The 24,904-nt window shown below is 38.7% G+C and overlaps 3 protein-coding genes across 7 annotated transcripts; all 3 read right to left on the bottom strand.

Annotated features, from left to right (window-relative positions):
* Nucleotides 1-180: 180 nt before the first annotated feature.
* On the bottom strand, nt 181-12,812 carry LOC113685307 (uncharacterized). Of its 5 annotated transcripts, none has more exons than XM_027202797.2 (14): nt 12,686-12,812; nt 11,698-11,836; nt 9,726-9,764; nt 8,907-9,041; nt 8,134-8,154; nt 7,361-7,495; nt 5,675-5,695; nt 4,988-5,008; nt 4,099-4,233; nt 3,627-3,647; nt 3,099-3,230; nt 2,390-2,476; nt 1,226-1,696; nt 181-669 (listed from the first exon to the last, which is right to left on the bottom strand). In XM_027202797.2, the coding sequence occupies exons 2-14, from the start codon at nt 11,825-11,827 to the stop codon at nt 611-613; spliced, it is 1,407 nt and encodes a 468-aa protein (XP_027058598.2). In that variant the 5' UTR covers nt 11,828-11,836; nt 12,686-12,812; the 3' UTR covers nt 181-610. The 5 variants fall into 5 exon arrangements, with proteins under 5 accessions (XP_027058598.2, XP_027058599.2, XP_089056473.1 ...); XM_027202798.2 differs by lacking the exon at nt 12,686-12,812 and adding an exon at nt 12,170-12,307; XM_089200347.1 differs by lacking the exons at nt 11,698-11,836; nt 12,686-12,812 and adding an exon at nt 10,912-11,159.
* Nucleotides 12,813-16,205: 3,393 nt separating this feature from the next.
* Nucleotides 16,206-19,125, bottom strand: LOC113685309 (dual specificity protein phosphatase 3). The gene is made up of 2 exons (XM_027202805.2): nt 18,884-19,125; nt 16,206-16,798 (listed from the first exon to the last, which is right to left on the bottom strand). Exons 1-2 carry the CDS (start codon nt 19,042-19,044, stop codon nt 16,366-16,368), a joined length of 594 nt encoding a protein of 197 aa, XP_027058606.2. The 5' UTR covers nt 19,045-19,125; the 3' UTR covers nt 16,206-16,365.
* A 674-nt stretch (nt 19,126-19,799) lies between these two features.
* Nucleotides 19,800-23,770, bottom strand: LOC113685305 (transmembrane protein 143). The gene is given in 4 exon segments (XM_027202795.2): nt 19,800-20,892; nt 21,257-21,424; nt 21,902-22,688; nt 23,355-23,770. Coding segments are annotated over 4 exon segments (1,509 nt in total). The 5' UTR covers nt 23,706-23,770; the 3' UTR covers nt 19,800-20,689.
* Nucleotides 23,771-24,904: the final 1,134 nt, after the last annotated feature.

The raw sequence follows: 24,904 nt of genomic DNA, 5'->3' as shown, positions 1-24,904 counted from the left end.
GAATTTTTGTATATGAAATAGCTGTCCATGCAGTTCAAATTGTGGAACATTAGTTTTTCTTCCTTGGATGCCCCTCAGTGTGTTTGGTGGGATGTGCCGCCCGGTTCTTGCCCCTATTTCAGACCGAAACATGCCATTTCCATTATTCGTTTTCAGACTCGGTGCCCTGTTTCTCAAAAGTTTCGTGAAACCAAATTTATTGCCAAAAACCTGAGCTACATTTTTAAAACTTCTCTTTAATACATCCTTAGTTGACAGACACCTCCATTCAAATGACGAAAACTTTGGGCCAAACTGAAAAAGTTCTTCTGCAACCTTTAATGAGAAAACATCTCTATTTAGGGGACACTTTCTTTTGGACAAAGGGCTCCCCTGGGTGGAGGTTCTGCTCAAGGGAAGTAAGGGAAGAAGAGGGGGGGGGGGGGTAGAGGCTTGTCTCCTAGCTCTTTGGTACTAAGTATCACTAAGTTACTCAACATACTACAGCTACAAAGTTTATGGTCTTAAAATAACGATATTAGAAAATAAAGGGCAATGCTAAGATACCATAATGATCTCTTGGCAATACTGTAACTGAACGTTCAAGTTGTTGCTCAGTTTTAAGTTGAGCTCAGGTAACTATCTTTGGTAAACAAATCCTTTGTGGAGCTTCCAATATTTCCTCGGGGGCTGCAAGAAAACGAAAGTAAAATCAGCAAATATTAATATTATTTTCTTGACAATTTTAGCCTTGAGGGCGATAATTACGGTTCAAGGATATTTGTTGAAGAAAGGAAAAACCTGAAGAACAGCTTCTCCCCCCACCCTCTCCACACCCCTTCCCTACGGAAGGGATGCGGATCGGATGCATCGCACGTCTTCCCTTATAACTCATCAAATTTCCGTGACTGTTTGTAGCCGTTCATACTGCTAGGAGGTTAGACGTGCTTAGAGTCTAATATCAGTATGCATATTCTCCATAATGTTCTCTATACATTTCCTATGGTATTGATACGGAGAATTTGTTTATCAATCAAGAGCTTCTGAAGTTGGCGAATATTATTGTCTTTATTCCTATGACCTTAATGTTTGAATCAGTGGTAATCATGTAAGGAGAAGTTAGATCCTAGTCACGTATGGACCCGATAACATTGTGCAATGAATAGACCAGCCTATCGATCCTGAGTCAAGCTCGGTGATCATTGTGCAATTGCGTCTCCAGTTGCACAAGCCAGGTGCTACTTACGGGGATGGACGTTTTCCTGGAACAATCCTTTGGTATTTCCAGCGGGAGAATAACGCGCTACCGCAATCAGCTTGCCGTGTCCCACAGCAGTTGCCATTCCCACCTCTCTGGTCGCTTTCCAAACGATCTGAGTGAAATGCAATATTGGAGCGAATGGTGTCTTTGTCTCCCCTGTTGCGTAATCATAATCAATTTCCTCGTCGTACCACCGCGTCACGATCTCACCGCAGCTCAGGCATTCTGGTCCGAACTCACCGTAATTGCACAGCCTCTTGGAAGGACTCTTGTAGTAGAGGTTCTCACCCTGACCCTTGGCCTCCAGAGTTGGATCGTGAACAAATTCATCACGGCTTGCAAGGTAGTCAGCCCATTCCTGTGCCGCACGCGTTAGCTCCGCTGACCACCGAAGGGGAGGGGCGTTATGAAAACCTCTATAGCAGTTGTGCACTTCTAAGCAATCTTTCTGAAAACCTGACCGTTTAATGAAAGTGGATTAGAAAGATGTGGCATACTGGTTGATATTTTAAGGCATAAAGTACTTTATCATTTCTTGGGTGACGCACCTTGCTTTTTAAGATTAAGTATAGGAAGTTCTAGAATAATTTCCCGGAAGTCATCGTCAAGATTATGGAAAAAACTGTTTAGTCGTGGAATATTCTGTCCAGCAAAAAAGGGGCATTGTAGTATACCCCATGTGGAGTATCAGTCCTTGAAACAAGACTAAGGTGGAGAAAGACGTTTTTCGTTTTGTTACGAGCGTGGGACATAGAAAAAATTCTGAGTCCTACTGAGGAATCAAACCTCAGACCTTTGTATTTCTGCGTTCCTATGCTCAACACTGAGCCACTTAGACTATGGTGAGTGAGGCCCATTACGAAGTTCATTTATGAGACGCCTCCTCCAAACTTCTAGGATCAGCGATGTTTATAGCGTCATTTTTTGTAAAAAAGAATAAGAAAGATAGTAAGTTTTGAGCTCAGTAAAGAAATAGAGAAATATATTTTGCGTCTTATCACGAGCGTGGGACAAAGAAAAAAGTCTGAGTCCCCATGAGAAATCGAACGTCAGACCTTCGGATTTCCGAAAGTTCATTTAGTAAATACAGAGGTACACAACGAGGGGGAATTGCGAATTGAACATAATTTTATCTGAGGACTTTTTTACCTGATGGTTCAGCGGTCTCCGATGTAGGCTGCTCTGTCTGAGGTGCCATGGTCTCTGGTTCGATGGGTGGGGAAGGGGGCTTGGAACCTAACAGGTATCAGAAACCATTAACTGACTCGAAACTAGTAGAATCCTTTTGAATGTACAGAAACAGTCTAGAAGACCTGCCGTCTAATGTAACAAAAATGTAGTGCATACAATTGTTTTGTTATGTCTATTCTTTAAGGAGGCTATGACACGATGGTTTGGGTCGTTTTATAACACGCGGAAAATTACGTTCAACTTGAGGATGATCACAAAATATTAGTTCGGACAGGTATTTAAAACTAAAACGGAAGAAGCACCAAAAACCATCGAGAAAGGTTAGGGATGAAACTGCACACATCTTAGTGTATCTCCTTAACTTTCGTTTCCGTCGTTTGTTGGCCCACCTGGTTTAAGGCTGATTAGACAAATAAATGGGGTTTAGCGGTGGACAGTCTACTAGGGGGTCTTCTTGTCCACTGTTTCCAGTTGGAATTGGAATTTAAAATGTTGGTTTTAATTGAGGGAGGAAAACCAGAAGACCCGGAGAAAAACCCTCGAAGCAAGGTCGAGAACCGCCGGGAATCGAACCAGGGCCACAGTGCTGGGAGGCAGGCGCTCTCACCAATGTTCTCCCTAAGAACACAACTGGTGCGGCTATCCTAAACCCAAACCGAATACTCACACAAGTTGCAGGTTCTACGACATTGCTGTATTGCATTCTCTGCCTTCCATTGATTGCAATAATTTTCAAGCGCCTGTCCGCCTCCCGTCTTGACTACAAGAACATAACAGTCGGTGCGCTCGTCTTCGCAGACTATAGGAAACAAAAGTGAGAAAGTCTTTATCAAAAAGCCTACTAAGAATATAATTTCAATGATATCACTGATATCATATTGTATTTGTTTGTTTTTACTTAACTAACCGTTAAAGACCACTGTAATATCTCTATTGAGGGCAAAACGCCTCCAGTATATGCGAGTATTCTTTTGATCAGTAGAAGGATCAACAAAATCAAACATAGTCCAAAGTTACTAGTTGTCTATTTATCGCCAAGTCGTTTGCGATGTCTCTATCTGCCGTTTAGCTGCTCTTAAAAATTCTGCAAGTGGGGTGGAAATAAAACGGCTAGGAGGGCAAAATCCTCGCCCGTCATAAGTTAAAACTTTTTTGCAGTGAAAATCGATAAATTTAATACTCCTTTAATTCTTACCAGCAGGTGATGGTGCTTTGCCTGTAAAGAGGAACAGAGAATCATTGATAAGTCTTTTCACACCCATTATCCAAAGGAAAAGTTTCATACCTAGTTCCACTTTTCTATGAGGGTAATTGCTCAAACTTTCATGACATATCTCAACATGTAGATATGCCGTTACTCAGTTGCTGATTTTAAGTATGTTACACGAGTACTAGATGACGGCTGTACGCTCCAAGAAGAGCCTGTATTTGTTTATATAAGAAGAGAGCGTCAATAATGGAAAACTAAGTTAACCATCGCAGTTAACCTAAAATAAACCAATTTCATGAAACGGGTTCCGTTTCTCTCGGATTGCTAGATAAAAGACAACCCTTTATTCCAGGTTTGTGGCAAACGGCCTGATAAGCGGTAAAATCCTCAACGATATTATGCAGCAAGAAAAAGCTCCAGATGTTTGGGATTGAAGTGATCGCATTAATATACTTACAGAATTTACAGGTGTTACGGCACTGTTTAACTGCCGGCGTGTTCTTGTGCTGCGAGCAGTATTCGTCTAAAGTTTCTCCTGGCCGCTTTGCTAATTCTTTGGGAATCCAACGGCAATCTCTTTCGTCTTTACACTCTGGCGATGAAGAACCAATTCAGAAGTGTCAACTTACTACTGACATTATCTACACTAGCCGCTCACAAAGGTGAAATTAAGCCTAGGTGATGCAATTCTTTAGTTCAGTTTCCTAGTTCTTAAGCCTGTTAACTATGCATGAATTGTCTCCTTATTTTTGTCCGAGATTAATTTTCAATTGAATGCCGAAAGTAATCCTAGATTGCATTGGTTTGGCTTTAGATGGTAATGAGACAGATAATTACTCTCCCCGGAAAAGAAAAACTTATCGTGCTGGCTGCAATTTTTTATTCTGAAGGAAAGGCGGGAATATGACGGCAGGGTGACAGAAGAGAGATGCTTTCCCACCCGAAAAATATCTAAATGCAGCCTAGAAATAAACAAAAAAATCTTAATCAAGAAATCTCCTTTCAAATCATATTGTGCTTGTTTGTTTGTACTTTTAGAACTGTAGAGAACCTTTGTAATATCTCTATTGAGGGGACACATATCAAAGTCCCCAAATTGCCTTGATTGAAGGAGAATACCTTCAGTGTGTAATTTTTTGATCGGTATTAGGATCAACAGAATCAAACATAGTTCGTATTTTTCAATTTATCGCCAAGTCCTTTACGATTTCTCTAGCTGCTAATTAAAATTCTGCTGGTGGGTTGGAAATAGGACGAATAGGAGGGAAAAATCTACGCCCGCCCAAAATTATTGACACCTTTACTGCTGTGAAAATCAACAAATTCAATACTCCTTTGATTCTTACCAGCAGGGGATGGCTCTTCGCCTGTAGAGAGCAAAAAGAAGCATTGATAAGTATTTTCACTCCCACGTTCCAATAGAAAATTTTCATACCTGCTAATTCCAAATTTCTATGAAAGTAATTGCTAAGAATCTCGTGACACATCTTAACATGTTGGTTTTCCGTAACTCGATTGCTGATTTTACGTGTGTTACACGGGTGAAAGATGATCTATACGCTCCAATGAAGAGCCTATATCTGATTATAAATGAAGAGAGCGTCAATAATGGAAAGCTGAGTTAACCGACACAGAGAGTGGCAGAGTAAATTAGCTAAAATAAACCAATTTAATGAAGCAGGTTCCATTTCTCTCACATTGCTAAAGAAAATTGAGAAGAACCTTCTTATACCAGGCTGGTGGTAAACACGGCTGAAGCTTATCAAAATTGCTGTGGCATTAAGCAACGCCGAGAATTGACTCCTCCAAAAGAAAGGAAGATCGGTAAACCAGAAGTCAAATTAAACGAAACATAGTCCAAGGTTAAGAGCTTTCTATTTAACTCCAAGTCTTTTGTGATGTCGTTAGCTGCTATTTAAAATTCTGCAAGTGGGGCGGAAATAGGACGGCTAGGAGGGAAAAATCCTTGCCCGCCCTGAATCACACCCTTGTGCAGTGAAAATCGATAAATTCAATGCTCCTTTCACTCTTACCAGCGGGTGATGGTTGCTTGCCTGTGGAGAAGAAAAATAAGTATTGATAAGTATTTTCACCCTCGTGATCCAAAGAAGAATATTTACACCTGTTAATTTCACATTTCTATGGGGGTAATTGCTCAGAATTTCGTGACACATCTTAACATGTCGGTATTGCGTGACTCAATTGCTGATTTTAAGCCTGTTACACGAGTACAAGATGATCTATAAGCTTCAAAGAAGAGCCTATATCTGATTATACAACAAGAGAATGTCAATAATGGAAAACTGGTCAATCGGCACAGGGAATAGCAGAGTAAGTTGCCTAAAATAAACCGATTTCATCGAGTGGGTTCCGTTTCTCTCGATTGCTATATAGAAGAACAACTTTTATCCTAGGTTTGTGGCAAACACGGCTGAAGCATGTCACAATTACTGTATCTTTGAGGATTTTTTAATCAGGCCGCTTGGGTATAAAAATGTCTATCAGCCTCACTAACTATGCTTTTTCCACGGAAATGGCGATCAAAATGAAAAATTCAGCGTAACGATTATAATAAATCTTGTATTCATTGCCTCAGAGAGAACAAAATCAAAATTTTCGGGACATATGAAGAAAATCATGCAAGAATCGACGGCATGAAATTGTTCATTCCCCTGTTTGAAACACACGCCCGCTACCTAAAGCAAATACAAAGGCACCTTTTTGAAAACAGTTTAAAGGGTTATCAAATGTCTTGTGCTTGTTTGCTTGTGATTTAAAGTTTCTGTGTGGAGTCCAATAATGGATTTTGATACTCAGTCATTAATTCAGAAAACAGTTTCTTGGGTCTACAGATTAAGAGTCATTGAAAATTGCTTTTTCTTGTGGAACTAGTCTTGAACAAACACTCAGTTTGTAAGGACAAGCTAAAGAGCAGGACGGAAGTGAAGAGCAAAAACATCCCTACTTCGATTTCCCAGTGTACTCTGTCCCCCCATTCCCTGCCTTCTATTTTATTCGTCTCAATCGACCAAAGCATGCAGCAGCTAGATTGGTATGTTAAATAATGAAGAAGCATTTCTTCCATAACACGCTATCCTTTCCAGTCTATCAAAATGCTGGATAATATTTATCTACAGTCTGCACTGGTTTTTGAAAGGCCTTTCGTCGAACTTATATCTAAGGGAATTTGGTTTTATAAAATAGCCAGTAAATTTTTCTAATCAAATTCAATTGCGCGAGCGTGCTTTATATTCCTATTATGCACGCTCATGACGTCAGCAAACAAATCCCTCGAGAAAAAAATTTTTCCATCGGGTTGAAAATGTTATAAAACAATTGGTTCATACGTCATCTGTGCGTTCATCGATATATGAAGCACTTGGGAAGTTTGGAGAGCACTCAGAAGCTAGAGTTGCTCCCAGCTACGCCTCGAGCAACTCTTACGCATCTTTCGTGCTCTCCAAACTTCCCGCGTGCTTCATATCTCGATGAACGCACACTGACGTATGAACCAATTGTTAATTATCAACTGTGTTAAAAATGTGAATTAGACACCGTAAAGAGTTAAAAAAGCTGACGTTTTGAGTGTTAGGTCTTTATCAGAGTGAAACATATTTATATCCAAGCGACCTGATAAGCGGTAAAATCCTCAACGATATTGTGCAGCAAGAAAAAGCCCCAGGTATTTGTGATTGAAGTGATCGCCTTAATATACTTACAGAATTTACAAGTGTCACGGCACTGTTTAATTGCCGGCGTGTTCTTGTGCTTCGAGCAGTATTCGTCTAAAGTTTCTCCTGGCCGCTTTGCTAATTCTTTGGGGATCCAACTGCAATCTCTTTCGTCTTTACACTCTGGCGATGAAGAACCAATTTAGCAGTGTCAACTTATTACTGACATTATATACACTATCCGCCCACAAAGGTGAAATTAAGCCTAGGTGATGCAATTCTTTAGTTCAGTTTCCTAGTTCTTAAGCCTGTTAACTGTGTATGAATTGTCTCCTTATTTTTGTCTCAGAGCAATTTTCAATTGAATGTCAAAAGTGATCCTAGATTGCATTGGTTTGGCTTTAGATGGTAACGAGACAGATAATTACTCTCCCCGGCTAAGAAAAACTTATCGCGCTGGCTGCAATTTTTTATTCTGAAGGAAAGGCGGGAATATGACGGCAGGGTGACAGAGAAAAATGCTTTGCCACCCACAAAATATCTAAAATGGAGGCTAGATTAATAAAATGGGGGAAATGGGTAGGTTTTTAGAGAAACTGTGGTGCTGCGTTCGTGGTGGGTTGATACAAAATAATTTAGTTTTATCAACTGAATTGATAAAGTAAATTGACCTCCGTAAAGAGTTTTTAAGGCTGAAAGAACTAGAAACTCTATGGAACTCTATGGAACTCTTTATGTTGGCCGATTCACATAATTATAATCAACTCAGTTGATAAAACCACATTATTAGGATTAAAATAACGCTGCTACTTTATTCTTACCAACGGGAGCTGGTGCTTTACCTGTGGAGAGCGAAAAAACGAATGTAATTAGCATTTAAAATGTACACGTTAATCCGAGCCTTCCTTAAAAAAAACCACCTCTACTTGCAAAATTTGCACTCTTGGCGGAATTTTTGCACCGGGAGTTAGTCCTTCCTTATATTTCATTACTCGCCAAGCTCCTGTCGCTTTATAATGACGAGAACGGTTTTTTGAAAGACCTACCAAGGGCATAGAATTATGTCCAAGGAGCCTCATTGTTTCAAATGAGTGTCGAAAATAATCCGCGATAATATTGGTTTCGCTTCACTACGCTCTGTGATTGGTCCAGAAAACTTTTGCCACCTTCTTAACCAATGAGATGCAACAATAGAGCAATTCTAATGGAATGTCAAAAGTAAACCTTAACTTTGCTCTATGATTGGTCCATAAAACTCGCACCACTATCTGAACCGTTTTCTCGTGCTTCAAGCAGTTTACTTGTTTTTTTACTTATAATTCTCAATGACTGTTAAGGTTATCTTCCTTCCTCCCGATTGGCCGTTGTGATTAATTTGGTTTTGGTTTACAACACTTCATCTAAAAGCGCTCGAACACCAACCGCGACTTTGTCACTCGCGTTTTCTTGCGCTTTTGGTGGTTTATTCTTTGCTGATTTGAGTCTTGATGGGCCTCTTGTAATTTTCGTTTCTGTGATTCGCCTGGTTACTTTGGTTATGATTAAACGAAATTTAATCGAAATGTGCCCCAGAAGATATCATAACAATACTTACAGAATTTACAAGTCTTGCGGCATTGTTTAACTGCCGGCGTGTTCTTGTGCCTCGAGCAGTATTCGTCTAAATTTTCTCCTGGCCGCTTTGCTAATTCATTGGGGATCCAACTGCAATCTCTTTCGTCTTTACACTCTGCCGATATATAGTCAAAATATAGTCAACTTATGACATCACCTATAGTCTTCTGCAAAAATTAGTAGTTTAACTTAAAGAAATTATTATTTTTTTTTTTATGATTGTAGACCGATTTATTGCAGTAAAAAGAAAATCCTCATAGAAGTGGCATATATGCCCCACCAAATTTCCAAACCCCTTCCCACTCCCTCACCAAAATTGCGCGTCTGGCAGGGAGGAATATTTTTTTAAGTTTTATAGTAATTTCGAAACGAAAACTGTCAAGAACAATATATCAATGGGCATACCAGTAATAAAAGCGACGATCATAACGTTGTAGCATCATCTTTGCGATTTGATAGAGTGAGAGAGTCAAATTATCTTGTTTCCAGCAGAGTCCAGCAGACTGCAACGTCGAATTTTGTCTTAGAATGACCCAATTTCTCATTCCGTTCTACCTTTTTACACTCTGCGGTTCCTTTCTTCGTTAAATACGAATCAGAAAATTACCTTAATTATGCCACAGTTATATACCGTATGGTTGCCAATTATGAATAATTAATGAAGGTTATGGAAACACCCCTAGTACTGATAACGGTAGGATATGGGTTTTGAGTTTCAATAAAATATAGCACTGATGAAACAATCGGTCAATAAATAGATACATTCGATGCCAAGGAACAAATGAAGACAGTGACTTGCCTGCACTATCAGCAAAGGAGTTGAAGTCCTCCGGGAAATCTGAGATACAGATTAAAAAAAAAATCGGAACTGTTGCATAGAAATTTGATGAGCAGAATTTAATCACAATGAAAATTGGAAGCTGAATTCAACAATCATAAAATTTTACTCACTGAGATAAAAAATTAAGTTGCGACGGTTGCACAGAATTTCAAAACACAGAAATTATCGACACTATAAACTTGGAAACAAGCTGAATTAATTCAACTGTCAAAAAGTTTTACTTACCGTGAGCAAATTCTTCTTTGATATTGCTTAACGGCACTGCTCTATTCAATTGGAAACTCATTACCAAGATCATTGACAAAGTCATAAGCATTTTTAAGCTCGCCATTTTTCCGTTTTGAAATAAGCGCGCTTTTAGGCACAAAAGGTGTTTGATGTTGAGTACTCGACGTCACGTTCAAATTGAACACAAAAAAGCCTTCCTACCCTAAAATAGCTGTTGAAATGATCGTTCATATTCTAATTGAGCTTTGAACAAAGAGTATTTACAAAATGTTGAATAGTTCAAATTGTTTCGAAACATGTTCTGACTCTTACTTTGACCTGTCAATCACGCTGTGTTTGTTTGAATAAACTGCACGTATCGGCAAAACAGTTCTTTATTCAATCTTTTCTTCCAATATTTTCTCTCTTGATTGTATCGCAGTGTTTGATGGTGAGAGCACAGTCCCGACACCAGTGCATATGAGCCTAACAGACCAATAATTAGCGATGGCGTCCTCTTTATAAACTAACTGACTGAGCGTTCCTTTGAAAATAATTAGTAAGGCAACATTATAATTGTCCAATGGAGCTTGAAATCTCCTAGCCGTTGAAGCAAAGTTGGTCAAATGGAAAATCATTAAGTTTCGTAGGCTATAATTAATCTTCTGTTAGTGGCCTACTATATCGATCAGCCATAGGCTATTACCGATGCAAAATTTCAAACGAATGATCGGAAGATTTTTAAAACTTCTATCTTGATTAAGAAGTGTAAATGTTGCTGGGAAAAAAAAAAATTCAGAAAATTCGGAGAAAATTCAGCAGCGACATATTTTGGCGCCAAAAATTTGGTACGATTCACTTCAGAGCCGTTAGGGAATTTAATACATATTTTATAAGCGTCAGATTAACATCAACCTGACTATCGTATTGTACTCACCAAAGTTAATCTCGTCAATAGAACTATGCAGAAGTACTGCATCGCTAAGATGCACGAATTCGGAAGTCAAGAATATTGAGAAGAATGTTACAAATAGTTTGAAAATTTCCATCTCATGCTTGGACTCCAGCTTTCAAAATTATTTCTGAACAGCAACACCACAGTCAGGTCTGTTCAAATTTGAAATTTGTCGATAGCCTCTTCAACGGCAAAAAATTCTTAAGAGATGCCTATTCATATCATAATTAGCTTTAAGAACTTCTTTTGAAATCTTATTCAATTATTTCAAGGCAATGTTTATTTTAAAAAAAGACTCCATAATCTTTTCGGCCAATCACGAGCGTTTGCTATAATATTGTTTACAAAACAAGGCCGTTGGGAACGCTTTTTGAACAGACAATTTCAATTAATTTACATTATACTGCACGAACAAATAAAAGAACTAAGTCTTCGTTGTAGTTACGAACTCTAAATCCTAGGTTGATACGTGCAGACCGCCTCAAATTAAAAGTTGCATGATTAAAAAATTTCGTTGGATGGGCCGAGAGGTAACCAGGCGGCAAAGCCTTTCACCTTTGAAAGCCTTGAAGGAATGAAAGAGTAAATTCTCACTACGACGTCAAAACGTCTGGTAAACTGGTGAAGAGAATTGAAAGACGTTTTAGTATTGATATAAAACCTAATTCTCTCAACTTTGTTGCGAGGAATAAATTGTCAGCTGGTATTGAGAATCTTTTATCAGATCATGGGTTAGATTTTAAAGGGTTACGTTTGCTGGATACTTACGTGGATCGTTTTTCTCCACGAAAACGCTCATGGGAACACCTGACCAACTTAATCCATGTTGAGGTGCGCCATTGAGGGCGGAAAATTGGACAGCGATGAGAAAAAAACTGATGCAATACAGGCTGTTCATCTTTGCTTTCTGCAGAAATAAGATACATTCAGGTTGGAGAGCTGAGAAATAAGTCCCTATATTCATGTATAGCGTAAATTTATTTAATTTATCATTGACAGAGGAGCTGAGCTCATTGCTAACGATCAAAGAAGTAGGTTGTACTTTTGGAGTTTGAACCATATTCTGTGTTGCCGATTTGAAAAGGTCTAAAACGTTTTGTGTCTCCTTAATAAAGATTAACAAGTCCTGGATGGCACTTTCCAATAGATTATCTCTATCGAAAATAGCAATTGAGGAACACAATTAAATAATTTGGGATTGGATTGGCTCGGATGCCCTCAACTACGCTATTTGACCTACCTAGAGATTTCAACCCACCACTTCAACAAATCAAATGCAAAACCAAACTCGATCAATCGCGACTCAACGATTCACGCTCCCCAGCGCTTGTTGTCGGCTATTTTTATATACTTAAGTCTCCGTTTGACTTCATCGATATTAGCCCTTGTTCTTTATTGTTTGGTTGGTGTTTCTGGTATGTTTAATTATTACAATACTCAATCGAATAGTGCCCTGAGCAAGTTTTGTTTCACGGACACCAGCTTAATTTGTGCTCTCGAATAGTGCTGATAAATGAAAAGGAATCGTTTGCTGAAAGGTTTGAAAAACACTTTATGAAATATTTAATGACCACCCCAGACAACTTTTTTTACGAAATATTTCAAAGGCATGGTACGAATCAATGTAAACAAAAACAACAGTTTTACAATTTCAAAATCATACAGAATATGATTTTATAGTTTGCATTTTCGAAAACGTATCATCGACTAAAATCAAACTTTAGGTCATGTTGATCTTTAAAAACAGTAAACTTACCCTCGCAAGCTCGTTACAAAGTCAGAAACATGGATGGAATGCGAAAAAAGAAAAAAACACAAGTTATATATGCTGTATCGTATTAAAAAAATTGGCAGCTTATATTTATCATAAATTTTTCTGACGCCTAGTCGACTCCGAAAAAGAAAATACTAACAATATAGAGCTTTCTGGCTAAATTGCGGTAACAGTATTGCGGTAACAGTATTGTCGTGGTATTACGCCTTCGGCATGTTAAAGTATGTAAACAAAATGCCGTAACGGATCTGTCAATGAATATAATGTTAAAAGAAAGAACCCGTTTTTGATACTCAGTCAGTGTCAGTCGTCTCGCCAATTAATCTTTTGTTGAAAAAACAAACACCTTGGAAAGAAAGCTGAGAGGCAAAGGTATCAATGAGAAGAAGAAGAAAAAAAAAAACGGCTGAACCCCCATGGGGTTTCACAGTGTACAGAGAGAACCGGGGAGCGACAAAGTAAAGAGGGGGGTTCTACGAATAAGGTTCTCGGGAAAAACTAGAAAAGATATTAATTGAATGATATTTTTCAGAAAAAAAGATAATTTTTGACATGTAGATAAAAATTGTGAGAAGGGAGAGGTGAATTTTCGAAGCCCTGTGTCATTAAACTTCTATTTAAAGCATCTTTGAAGCCATTTATGAAGTAGGAGTGAGGGAAGGGGAGGGGAGGGGAGAGAGGAGAAGGTTTTTTTGTTTTTTTTGTTTTTTTTTTAGCGATAGGACAAAAAGTCAATTGGTATTTCTTTGCAGATTGTAAATTGTAGTTTTTTATAGTTCTAAATCTGCACCGATCTTGCAAAGGTTGTCACGCGTCTTAGCTTATCAAAAAAAGCATGACATGGCTTCAGTACGTTTTAACTTATCGATTTAAAAATGTTCATATATAGATTTTAGGAATATTAGCGGATACATGACATGTTGGGCTTTAATTTATCTCGGCTCAGTATCTGTAGTAAGAGGTGCAGCTATTGTTACATTCTAAATTCTCGACCGCACCTTCATCCAAGATGAAAACTAAATAACGAAAATATTGAAGAGGGCTTTCCCAAAATGTTTGAATTCTTTTACTGGTAACATAAAACAAATTTTTGTTGGAGCTAGAGATATTTGCTTTTGGAGGGAATGTCTTTGCAGTTCTATATCAATACAATTGCTTTGTTTTTTTGCTTTTTTCGAAAAGGAATGAAACCTTTCAGTAATGACTAGCGGAAGTGACTGATATGGACCGCATTTTATCATGAAGTGAAAATACTAGCTTGCAAAAATAATTGCGAAGATGGATGTGATTAGTAGAACACTGTTTTCGTTTGTTGTTGTTTTTAAAACTGTTAATGTTATTGACACTCTCAAAATAAAGCAACATTTTCTGTGGGTCAATTGTTAGTTCAAATAAGGAGGGGCACATTCTGTGCATAAACTTGTAACGGCGTGGAAATAATATTCACAAAGAGATTTTGGAACTTGAAAGCATCTAGTATATGACGAGACTCTTTTAGGTCCAGTTTACCAACAGAAGACGACAATATAACTTTCCTGACTTGCGAGGCACAGTCAGCCAACAGTGAAAACGTTTGCGCTTGGGTAATTAAACCACGATATTGTGGCGACGTGAACGTAACATTTATAAAACAGAAATCAGTAAGGAAATGCTTTCAATATCCGAATCAGTAAAATCACGGTTCATTTTTCTCTTATTTGAGCTTTCTTGTTCGATTTTCAGTGAACATTGTCCAGACATACAATACAAAACAATCGTTAAGTAAGGGACAAGAAGCTGACCGTGTTAACCCTTTCACTGCAAGATCTCATTAGTAATCTCCTTACTGCATGCCCTATAATCCTTATAATGTTAGTTCGGAGATTTTGATATTGGATCAATTGATATTTTTCTTTATTCTTATCACTTGTTTGCTCGATATTGTATTGATATTGTATGAAAAAATTATATCTTGGTCACTCATGGGAGCAAGGGTTAACGGTGAAAACGACCGAGTAGTACAGTCTAAACCTCAGTCAACACTCCGGTCGATGGAAGAAAGCCCCCGTAAGAGTACATTATTTACAGTCTCGACCAGATGAACAAAAATCTTCCATGAGATCATTCTCTCTTATCTTGATACTTTCTCTGATCTCAAGATGTCGGCTCGGGTAGATTCTACGATATAACGAAAAATTTTGTATTTCCATGGAATCAACGGAAATTTGATTAGAAATATTAATCCGTTTCAAACACGTCTTTCTAAAATTATAGGACACTGGGTACTGCGGCGCAAATGGATCAAGTTACCTGCTGGGACATGAAATATGCGTGGGAACAGTTACAGGCAGAAACATAACAGAAACGGAATGACGAAGGAAAATATCCTGGGATACAGAGCAAGATACTGAAGGAAACTTTCCACGTGGATACGAGATGCTGAAGATAAAAAAGCGAAAAATGCTATCGTAAAAACTTTAAAATTAATATATTTTAAACTGATTGATCTTAATTTACAACCTTTTATAGTTCATATCAGGGAGAGATTGAGAGCTCGATTACCATCCACTGTCTGGGAAATGAGCCCGCGCTCCTTGTCCAAACGGTGGAAATAAAGTTTTGGAGGGATGCAGGAGATTGATCATGACGAAAAAAGAAATTGGATGCGTCATTCCGAGTTTGAAAGGAAGAAGGCACGAAGTTCCTCATGGGACAGAAAGGCAAATATAAAGCAAATTTTTTTAAGCTTATCTTCTCTACTCTCGTCTAATTGACAGACATCCATGCCCAGAGGGTGGAGAATCTGAACCTTACCTGGCTGGGGTGGGGAATTTGAACCGGAATTTTCAAGTCTTTTCAGCGGAATACAAGTGGTATATCTTTAAATATGGAGGTGTTTTGTCGTTCACTTTCGTCAGCGAAGGGCTCTATCAGACGAAGTGATCTACCACGTCTATGTTTTTAAGTTTGGTCAACGTGTAGAAAATCACAGTCGCAGGCAGGAGGGGAATTTGAACAAACTAATGTCCAAAAGTTCAATGTGCTGAATGTTGTTGGGGTGTTGGAACTTCAAATTGATCGACGCGTATAAGTTGAAGTCTATATCGAGAAAAGTGTGATTTGATGGATTTAGTCCATGATGCACCGTAATTCATCAAGTAATCGCTATTCAATTGAGTTCGTATTTCTGCGCATGGACCAGCTGACTGACGATATCGTTGGTTACGTGACATAATTTCTGGCGGCGAAGCTTCGACAGCGAGCAACAAGCGTACCCCGACCTCACTCTCCTTGCGCGGTTAGTACGTTCGAAGGCCAATTGTGCGACAGCGCACAAGCCTCTTTTGTAACTGCGCAGGGGGCAGATAAAAAAAGGAAAAAAAAAGGTAAAAGCGCAAAATAAAACTCTTCAAGCTAAGAGTAACGGTCGGTGTTTTCCTGCTTGATGAAACACAATGTTTCAGCGCAGTACCCTTATTGTAAGCCTTCAATTAAGCACGTGACCACAAGCTACGGTGCGTCATTAAATTTACACATAAGAGCTTTATTCTGCTCTAAATTTACAAATATGTAAATATATTACTTAACAAATTGTATCGATGACACAACATCTGTTTCATTTCTCTCCGTTAATACATAAATATTTTTAAAGCAATTACAAGAAGAGAGTTGCCGCTAATTATTTAGGCTCTTCCGAGCTTACTCGAGTAATCTATCAATTGTTGAAGAAAGCCGTCGTTAGGTGAAATTTCTCGCTTGCTCCGCACGATTCTCACCGCCTCCTTAAGTTCCATTTCTTGATCTCTCACTAAGTAGGCCAAGACAAGGCTTGCGGATCGGCTAACGCCCTCCTTACAGTGGACATAAATCTTCCCGTTAAGCTTTTCAGAGTTCTTGGTTCCGACCGCTTTGGCGATGAAATCGCACGCTTCGTCAAAATAGCGGTCAAGTTTGAAAGTGAACATATCCATGGCAGGTATGCCATGGTAGATGATGCCAGATCCCCTATAATAATCTGGGCCTGTTTGGACGTGGTAATACTTGTTTCCATGCGCGGCATTCAGTATATGGGTGATGCCAAGGTCTTGTAGCTCCCCTTCATTCATGGCCGTTGATCTGGAAAGAAACAGGGTAGAGACACGTAATATTACCGACCATAAAGACCGGATTCAGCCCAGCTCGAGCGAGCGAGAAGTCACGCGCGAGGTTCAGATGACGACGCTCTTTTCCCGCAATTGTGATCTCACTCAGGCGCGTGATTCGCATTCTTGCTGACTTATGCACGCACACTTTTCGCGCACAAGACCACACAACAAAATTTTTCAGTTACAGCACGAATTGCGACCAGTGCGAAGCCTTTAATTTTTTCTCTCACGCGAAAATCGATGATATATTTCACAAAAAAAGAGGAGAATAGCTTTCTTTTGTTACCTCTAGATTTCTGGGAATGGTTTAAATGCAATATTTTTTTGGCAAAAAAGTATTTTTGAAGGAAAAGCAGACTTTCCACTGAGAGGCTTCGATACCACGAAATCTGCCTCATGAATGAAAAAAAGAAATAGAATGAAAGATATATAGCGAAAGATGAAACATACCGACATGTTACGTGTAAATGTCCTAAAACTTAGTATTCGCGACAAACAACACAGAAGCCTTCTGGAGAAAAGAGTTTTTATTTCAGGTTACCCCTGTCCTAATCCTCCAATGCAGTTTGTTTATATCATGATTTTTAATCAAAAGAGAGTATTTGGGATCTCTAGATATATATTTAGCAAATAGATTCCAAGTTGCCGAGCGTCTGTTCAGTAATAGATTACAGATGACGTCAAAACTACGGTAAGAACAAAAAAGTGACAAACGAGGCGCAGCAGTGTGTCACTGATGACGTCATCTATACGTCTGTCCTCCAATAGATCATAAGTGAGAACCAATCAGAATGCGTGTACAACTGAGCTTATTATATAAAAATGGATGATATTTCCCTGAAAACAGCTGCCCATCACTTGGTAGACTTTTCTGAAAACCAGCACTTTTCGCCCAAGTTGGGGCCTGAAACAACGTTACCATGGAAAAAAAAAAGACACCCATCAAGACTGTAGCTACAGTCGGTGTCAGAGGATGTGATGTTGCAATGAATACTGCTAAAGCTAAAAATGGTTAAATTTTCCGGGATGACCACCTTCAACTCGAAAATTTGATGAGTGACCGAAATGGCCCACTTGGCAAGGCACAATAATTCCCTCTCATGAGTATGCAGGTGAGAGAATTATTGTGCCTTGCAACCTCGTCTAACAAATTTTCAGTGAAAACAAAAACGACAACGACAAACATAACGAAGGAAAATAAAGTGCGGAGACACAATATGGAAATTAAGCATGTTTTGCTTGTCTACTCGCTCAAAGATAGCTTTAACGCAGATGTTACACGCCCACTCAATAATCCCCCAAAATTTGTTTTTGAGTATTACCTGAGAAGCGACAATTAAGTTTGTGAGGGAAATGCAAGCACTCTGAAAGATTAAATCTCTTTTTTGAAGTCAACAAGTGTGATGACTTTCCATGAAAAAATTCCATTTTAAAATCGTTATCCAAATTTCTGTGCGTTACGGGCAGGCGTTACTTGCGTGACAAAAATGTCCCATACTACCGGACGTGGACGCCACGTTCGGTACATCTGCGGTGCTGCACATTTGTTCTCATTTTTTTTAAGAGTGAAAGAAGACTTTTTAATTTAAAAACGTCAATGCCAGGTAAACGACTTCCTTTGCTGCATGGCACCAAATATAAAGGGCAGGAACTCGGGATAGAGCGATTAGAATATTTTATCTTAAAATCTGAATTAAATTGCTATGATCTCCGAGGACAATTTCAATCCCTTCGTGAAATACAAAAAGGAATGAGAAGCCACCTCTTCGCCTGAGAAAAATTAACCTGATGATCAACGTGATGCTGTACTCGTTTAGGATTCACATGGAGCGCTCGCTTTCAAAACAACATGTGAAAGAATTCGCAGAAGAGCTAAGAGGAAAAGTACCCAAAATATCTGAATCCCAAGCTTTGACGAACAAAGCTATCTAAACCATGATCGATCTTTGATCTCACTTAAAATGGCTCAGAGAATCAACTCTTCGAAGAACAGCTGAAAACAACAATGTTCATAGCTCACTATATAAAACAGCTGGAAAAATTAAACTGCACTTACGCTTCGCCAATGAAGATTCCGTTGAAAACTTCGTTGTAAGCATCATTAGGCATCATATAGAAACCACCAGCAGGCTCAGTTATAATAAATTGTAAGTCCTTGACGGTGGTTTTCGGAGAAAGTGAGGACGCAGCACTAGACACCTCCTGCTCTTCAGCCATTTTGTTTGTTTGGCAACGACTGGTTCCGGTTTGCAATATTGAATTGCATTATGGGACGACTTAAGATGGCGGTCGTGGGACATGTCTTTTCCGCTTCAACAGGTGAAAGGGTTTAATTAAGTCAGACTCGTTGACATGGACACGAAAGTGCGGTCATAACGGATTATGCTACAGTCTCAACGAGAATACCATCGTATACGGTGGTCCTATAGATTTATTTTTGGTTATACAAAGAGGAATCTGGTGTTGGAAACTGAGCACAAACAGAAAGAAAGATGGTTGAAGTCGACATCGTAGAATTAACAGTCACATGTGTAGCAGCGGCGATAATTATAGTAGCCCTCGGTGTTTTGTTATTCTACTTCTGCACAACTCGAACGCAAAGACAGAGATGCCGCAAAAGATGCATGAACTCACGTCAAAGTGTCGAACACGTGCAGAGCCAAAGAGCACCAAATAGCTAAGAGCAGTGAAAAAGAGAAAAACTGTAATCCCCGCCCCAACCAGCGACGTGAAGGAGACCTCGTTGAGAAATTGAAATATCGTGTCACGATACATCGACAAAATTCTGTCCTACAAAAGATTAAAGGAGAGACAAATGATAGAGTTTTACGGGATGGAAAATTATACTGAAACTGCTACAGTATTAACAACACAAAGAGTAAAATAGCATTGGAGAACAACAAAGAGACTTTGAGTGAAGTAAACTATAAGATTGTCTGCAAGACTCTCGCACATATTTCAGAAATAATCTATTACAAGCTGAAAAATGTGTTTAATCCTTCAAGGAAAACTTGTTTAAAATGATTCTTGAAATATTTCTAACCACAAACACGGTACACCTTATTAAAAACAAATCTTACATCATAAAGAAAAAGCTACAATTCTGTTAAGAAATTGATGACAATCGACAAATTATATCTGATGAGGTTGTACCCTTTAAGCCCTGTTTACAAATTGAATTTTAGTGTTAAAAGATTTGAGAGGACCATCCACTTTAGGCTTTGATAATATGGTATACATTTTGAAGCTTATTTCAATTGAGTGTCTGACAACGAAAAACCAGATTATTCACAGTGGCCAATCAGAAGAAAGGAAAATATCACAAGGAGGCAATAATAACTTAACCCAGTAACTCCCAATGTCTGATTGTCAATTCTCCCCTCCAGCTGCTATATATTTCCTCCTAAATTAGTTACAAGAATTCACTGTTAGATCAAGACAACAACTTCTACCTGATAAGTTTGAGTATTCTTGTCAGCCGTTTGCTGGAGAGAGTATGGATATTAAAGGGAGAAGTTAGATGTTAATCACCTCTGGGAGTGAAAGGGTTAAAGTAAAAACAAGCAAAATGCATGAGGCACAGTCAGGAAAATGTGGGGGATCAAGCAGTGATAAGATTTAGTTCTGCATCTCAATGGAAGCAAGTTCTTAAGACTGAACAAAGAGTGCCATGAAGCAAAACCAAACCAATTCTGCTTTACCTTGGACACTCAATAGGAATTAAGGAGTTGAACATCATAACTGCTGATGCTTTAGCCAATTTGAGCCATAAATCAAGTGAGAATGTAGTAAGAGTCAGTTGTCCCTCTGTAATCACAGGACAGAAATAGTTTTCTCTATATTCTGTGATCAACATGCTTGGTCACTCCCAAATCATTTTCTTTTGCTCTAGTTCTTCTCTCTGCTTGTCTTGTATCTGCTCTAATTCTTCTTCAGTTGTTGCCTCAGTTAAATCCACATCCAGCTCTTCTGTTCTCTCGAGGGCTTCCTTCATGAGCACTTTTGGACTTGGTAGTTTCATAAATGCATCAAATACAGTTGGCACGCTGAGTATCTGTTGATCACCTAGGTAAAGGAATGAGCACAGCTGTCATTAAAATCTTGTCAACTTTTCATCTTAGATCCTTTATGACATTTTCATCAAAAAGTTAATTATTGACCTCTTGAAGGAACTGTTACTTCACATGGTGTATTTGAGAGTTTGTGCAGGTCTTAGAAAGTAATGGACATTTCAGTCTGGGCTGGAGAACTAGTCTGAAATGGCCAGAGATTGATTTTAAAGAACAAATTTGACATGAAAACACAAAAAAGGACAAGAAAAGATGGAAATATAAATGATCACACAATTACATATATGAACTCTGTTGCAAACCATAATTCAAAATCCTGATGCAGGCCATGAATCAATGAAGTAATCATAGTCATGTACCTCTCTGTTTTGTGACAAGAAGTCCTAAGTTCTCCAGTTGTTTTAAAGGTTCTAATGGATCATATTTCAGTGTCACTTGAAACTTGAGATTCATCCAATCCTCTATATGCTGCTTCAGCTCACCAACTGTCATTCCTTCAGAGTGCAACCCAGTTCTGTGACCACCACCTAGACAAAGTTATTTACAGAGAGGTATAAAGATAAACCAGTTCACCAGATTCAGTCAGTGATCAATTCTGTTACTCTCATGACCTTAGTAAATGATTAGGCAGTATTGATGTAAGGAGAATTAAATACTGGTCACTCTTAAGGCTTGAAAGGGTTAAAGAAAGACTGAGAGCAGGCAAGGAAAGTATGCCAAAGCTTTCCCATGCCAAATGTTGAAATTAATGAAAGAGGGGCTGTCAGGAGGCAAAAGAAAGGGAACTGACTGAGCTAGCTGATTCAAAACATAAATCCAAAAGAAAAAAACTCAGTCCATAACTTGCAGTAAGGAGCTCACATTAAGACAGTAAGAGGTATTCATTATGCACAATTTGTGAATCAAATTTCAAGAACTGATATAATTAAGTTCAGAACAACCTAGCCACGAACAATAACCATAAAACAGACATTTGAATAAAAATTAAATATTCCCTAAAGTACCTGATAAGTTTAAAGGAGCTTGAAGGAAGCTGTATGCCAAAAGGGTTCCCTTAAACACCTCATCTTCAGCTCTGTCAGCCAGCAAAGTAAATAAGGCACGATTGTTTGCAATGGCCTTAAAGTAGAGGGTCTGTGACAAGCGCACAAGATAAGAATTCCTTTTGTTTTTGTAAATCGTCCATGCTCTTGCAGCCACAACTCCTGCCACAGATATGGCAATATAAATCCATGATATCTTGTAATCAGCCAGGAAAGAAACAAGCTTTATCACTACACTTGCTGCACCAATTGTCAAAGTTGCTGCCAATACTCATTGATCAAACTTTGTCATCCTTATTTTTCCTTCTGGAAGTAACTGCTCCAGATTGGCACATCGAATGTCCTTGAAGGACTTAAGCATTAGTTTACTCTGCTTTTTAGCACGAATGGCGATAACCACCCTCTTGTATCTCTCAGCCTTTATTGGTGGTTTAAACCTTTTAACAACTCTACCGGCAACTCTGGAGTACCATCGACCTGTGTTGTCAGGTTCAAACTCTTTTCCAACAACCCACACCCGCAGAACATCATATTTCTTTGGGTCAACACTGACAAGTACACCGTCTCCGGCATCATGTTCTTTTAAGGCACTGCGCACATCTTCAACAGGTAACTCATAAAAGTGAGCCTTTTCTAACAGTTGAGATAACTTTTCCAGTAGCCAGAATTCATTGTCAAGTCTTTCCTTCTTGGAAGTATTATGGAGCGTTAAGGTCTCTTTGTCAGGGTTCAAAGGATCATACAAAGCCTTAAGAAGAAAAAAATTGTTTTTGGTTTGTTTTTCTTTTAACTTTCATTAGCGATGGTATATAAAAAAAAAAAACTCATGTGAAAGCATTGTGGCTTCCTCACCAACTTTAGTCTTTACACATGTACCTTGACAATTAATTAAATTAATAGCAAAATTTTAATAGAAAAAAAATAGGGCTGGTGTAATAAAGTGACAAGTGCAAATAGAGGTAAAAACGGCATTAGATAACCTCCTTTTTGCTCCTATTCTTGATTCATTGTCCTGCTTCCTTGATAAGGAGCTTGCTCCACTAGTTTACCACTCTCTATTAAAAGAGGGTCAAACCATATGTGAATGTGATGTATCCTACGGGGTAATCCCACAGAGACTTTTTCCACTTTGCAGGGTTAGGTCATCATTTAATTTGGACAGGAAAAGGTTTTGGAAATAAAGGTATAAAGGTATTCTGAAGGGGTAGTTTGTGGGGTGCTGGTTGCTCACTGCAGGTCTCCTGCAGAAAGGGCTCGTCTCTGCCGATTACTCGACGTTGCTACCCTATGTGGTCTTGACGAATTGAAATTTGTCATGTTTCTTCTTCTAACTTCCTAAGTTCAACGAACCATTTATTAAAACGTATCTTTGCTTCTGATTTTCTTGCGGATGGTGACAACAGCGGTGACTTACCTTCAACTCCCCAAGAACTCCGTGAAACGTCCCAGCTATGGCATTGTCCAAGTTCACTGCAAGATTTTGAAAGTAACTTCTGTCATTCGGGTTTATCAGGTTCTCGTCTTCTACTATTCGCCTTATAAGAGCTTTTCTTGTCATAGGAACAAATTTTCGAGGGACGTAGTATTTAGATGTACCAGGCGTTCCTTGTTTAAGTGCAGTCGTTTGTTCCAGTTGATCATCCTTTTTTAAGCCAAACGGGTTGGGCCATTTGAGGAAAGACGACACAGAAGCTCGTTGAAATTTTTTATATTTTCCAGTCCAATTAGGAATAGAAAAAATGTATTTTCTGCCATATGGAAGCATTCTCGCCCTCTTGATCGCGCAAGAAACGGGATGAAAAGTCTCGATGATGAACTTTGGCCTCAAAAGATTGGGCATGAGTCTACATCAGGCTCTTTCGGCTGGCACGCTCATCTGGATCACAAAATAATTACCTGCGACGAATTCAACTCTGAATTTCCTTACAATCAGCGTAAACCTTCTTCAAACGTGCGCACCCCACTTTATTCGAGATTAAAAATAAGCACCTTAAGCTCAAAGAGTTAGATTATAGATAGATCACCTGCGTCATCCCGCACTTTTGGCAGTTTACTTTTTTCTGTCGTGATTTCTCAGTCACGGGCTTCTTGTGATAATTCCCTTACTTTTAATTGGTCTCTGTGAAGAATTTGGTTTTGATTTTACGTCAACGGATTGAAAATTTTAAAATGAGCCCTTAACTGTAACATGGAAGCCCTAAGGTAAGGAGATTTGCTCGTGAAACGGGAGACGAACAACAACGAATCAATTTAGGATCTCCTAATGTCTCAGGTTAATTGAAAGAAGTATCCGGCGCATACGCTCATCCATCAAACTGATTTTACCAACCACTCTTAACCCTTTAATAAACGCGCAAGATCTCATTAGTAATTCTCCTTACTGTCTGCCGTACAATTCTTGTGATACTAGTTCTGAGAATTTGGTACTGGATCGATCAGAAAATCCTCAAACTTACATTTTTCTATATCCTCATCACCTGTCTGAGTGATATTGTACTGATTTTGTACGGAGAAATTCTGTTTAGGTCACTCATGGGAATTAAAGGGTTAGCTGAGTTTTTTTTCGGTAGGCATAGTAGAAGGTTGCCTTTGTGGGATGCAAACAGTCTAAAACAATGGGAAAAGGTTAAAAAATGTGAGACTTTAGCAAACTGGTCTGTAAATTAGGTTAAAAAAAGGTGAAAATAAGTCTATGTAACAAGAGAAGTTAATTAAGAAGAACGCGCGTCACAGTTGGTGAAGCAAGAATGCCAAATAGAATAATGTAACATGGAACTTCTCACTGTCTGCAATTAATCGATTGTACGCTAAGGCCGGAAGATACTTACGATGGTTGCGAGCAAGATGATTTTTTATCTAATTTTCTCTAGTGTTAACTTAGTGATTATAGGAAAATGACCGTGAAAGCAGAGCTCATTTATACCGTTTTTGGTCGCCATAAGCCTCATTTTTCAAACTTACCGC

The sequence above is a fragment of the Pocillopora damicornis genome, chromosome 3 (genome assembly GCF_964200805.1).
Source record: "Pocillopora damicornis chromosome 3, jaPocDami1.2, whole genome shotgun sequence".
In the NCBI taxonomy this organism is placed as follows: domain Eukaryota; kingdom Metazoa; phylum Cnidaria; class Anthozoa; order Scleractinia; family Pocilloporidae; genus Pocillopora; species Pocillopora damicornis.
This window is presented reverse-complemented; position numbering and strand designations above follow the sequence as displayed.

Coding starts and splice junctions, on each gene's coding strand:
- LOC113685309 (XM_027202805.2), bottom strand. CDS start 19,044: ATGGCTGAAGAGCAGGAGGTGTCTAGTGCTGCGTCCTCACTTTCTCCG. Junction 16,799..18,883: donor GGAATCTTCATTGGCGAAGC/GTAAGTGCAGTT, acceptor GTTTCTTTCCAG/ATCAACGGCCATGAATGAAG.
- LOC113685307 (XM_027202797.2), bottom strand. CDS start 11,827: ATGAACAGCCTGTATTGCATCAGTTTTTTTCTCATCGCTGTCCAATTT. Junction 3,648..4,098: donor CCGTAACACCTGTAAATTCT/GTAAGTATATTA, acceptor TCCTCTTTACAG/GCAAAGCACCATCACCTGCT. Junction 2,477..3,098: donor TCGTAGAACCTGCAACTTGT/GTGAGTATTCGG, acceptor GATACCTGTTAG/GTTCCAAGCCCCCTTCCCCA.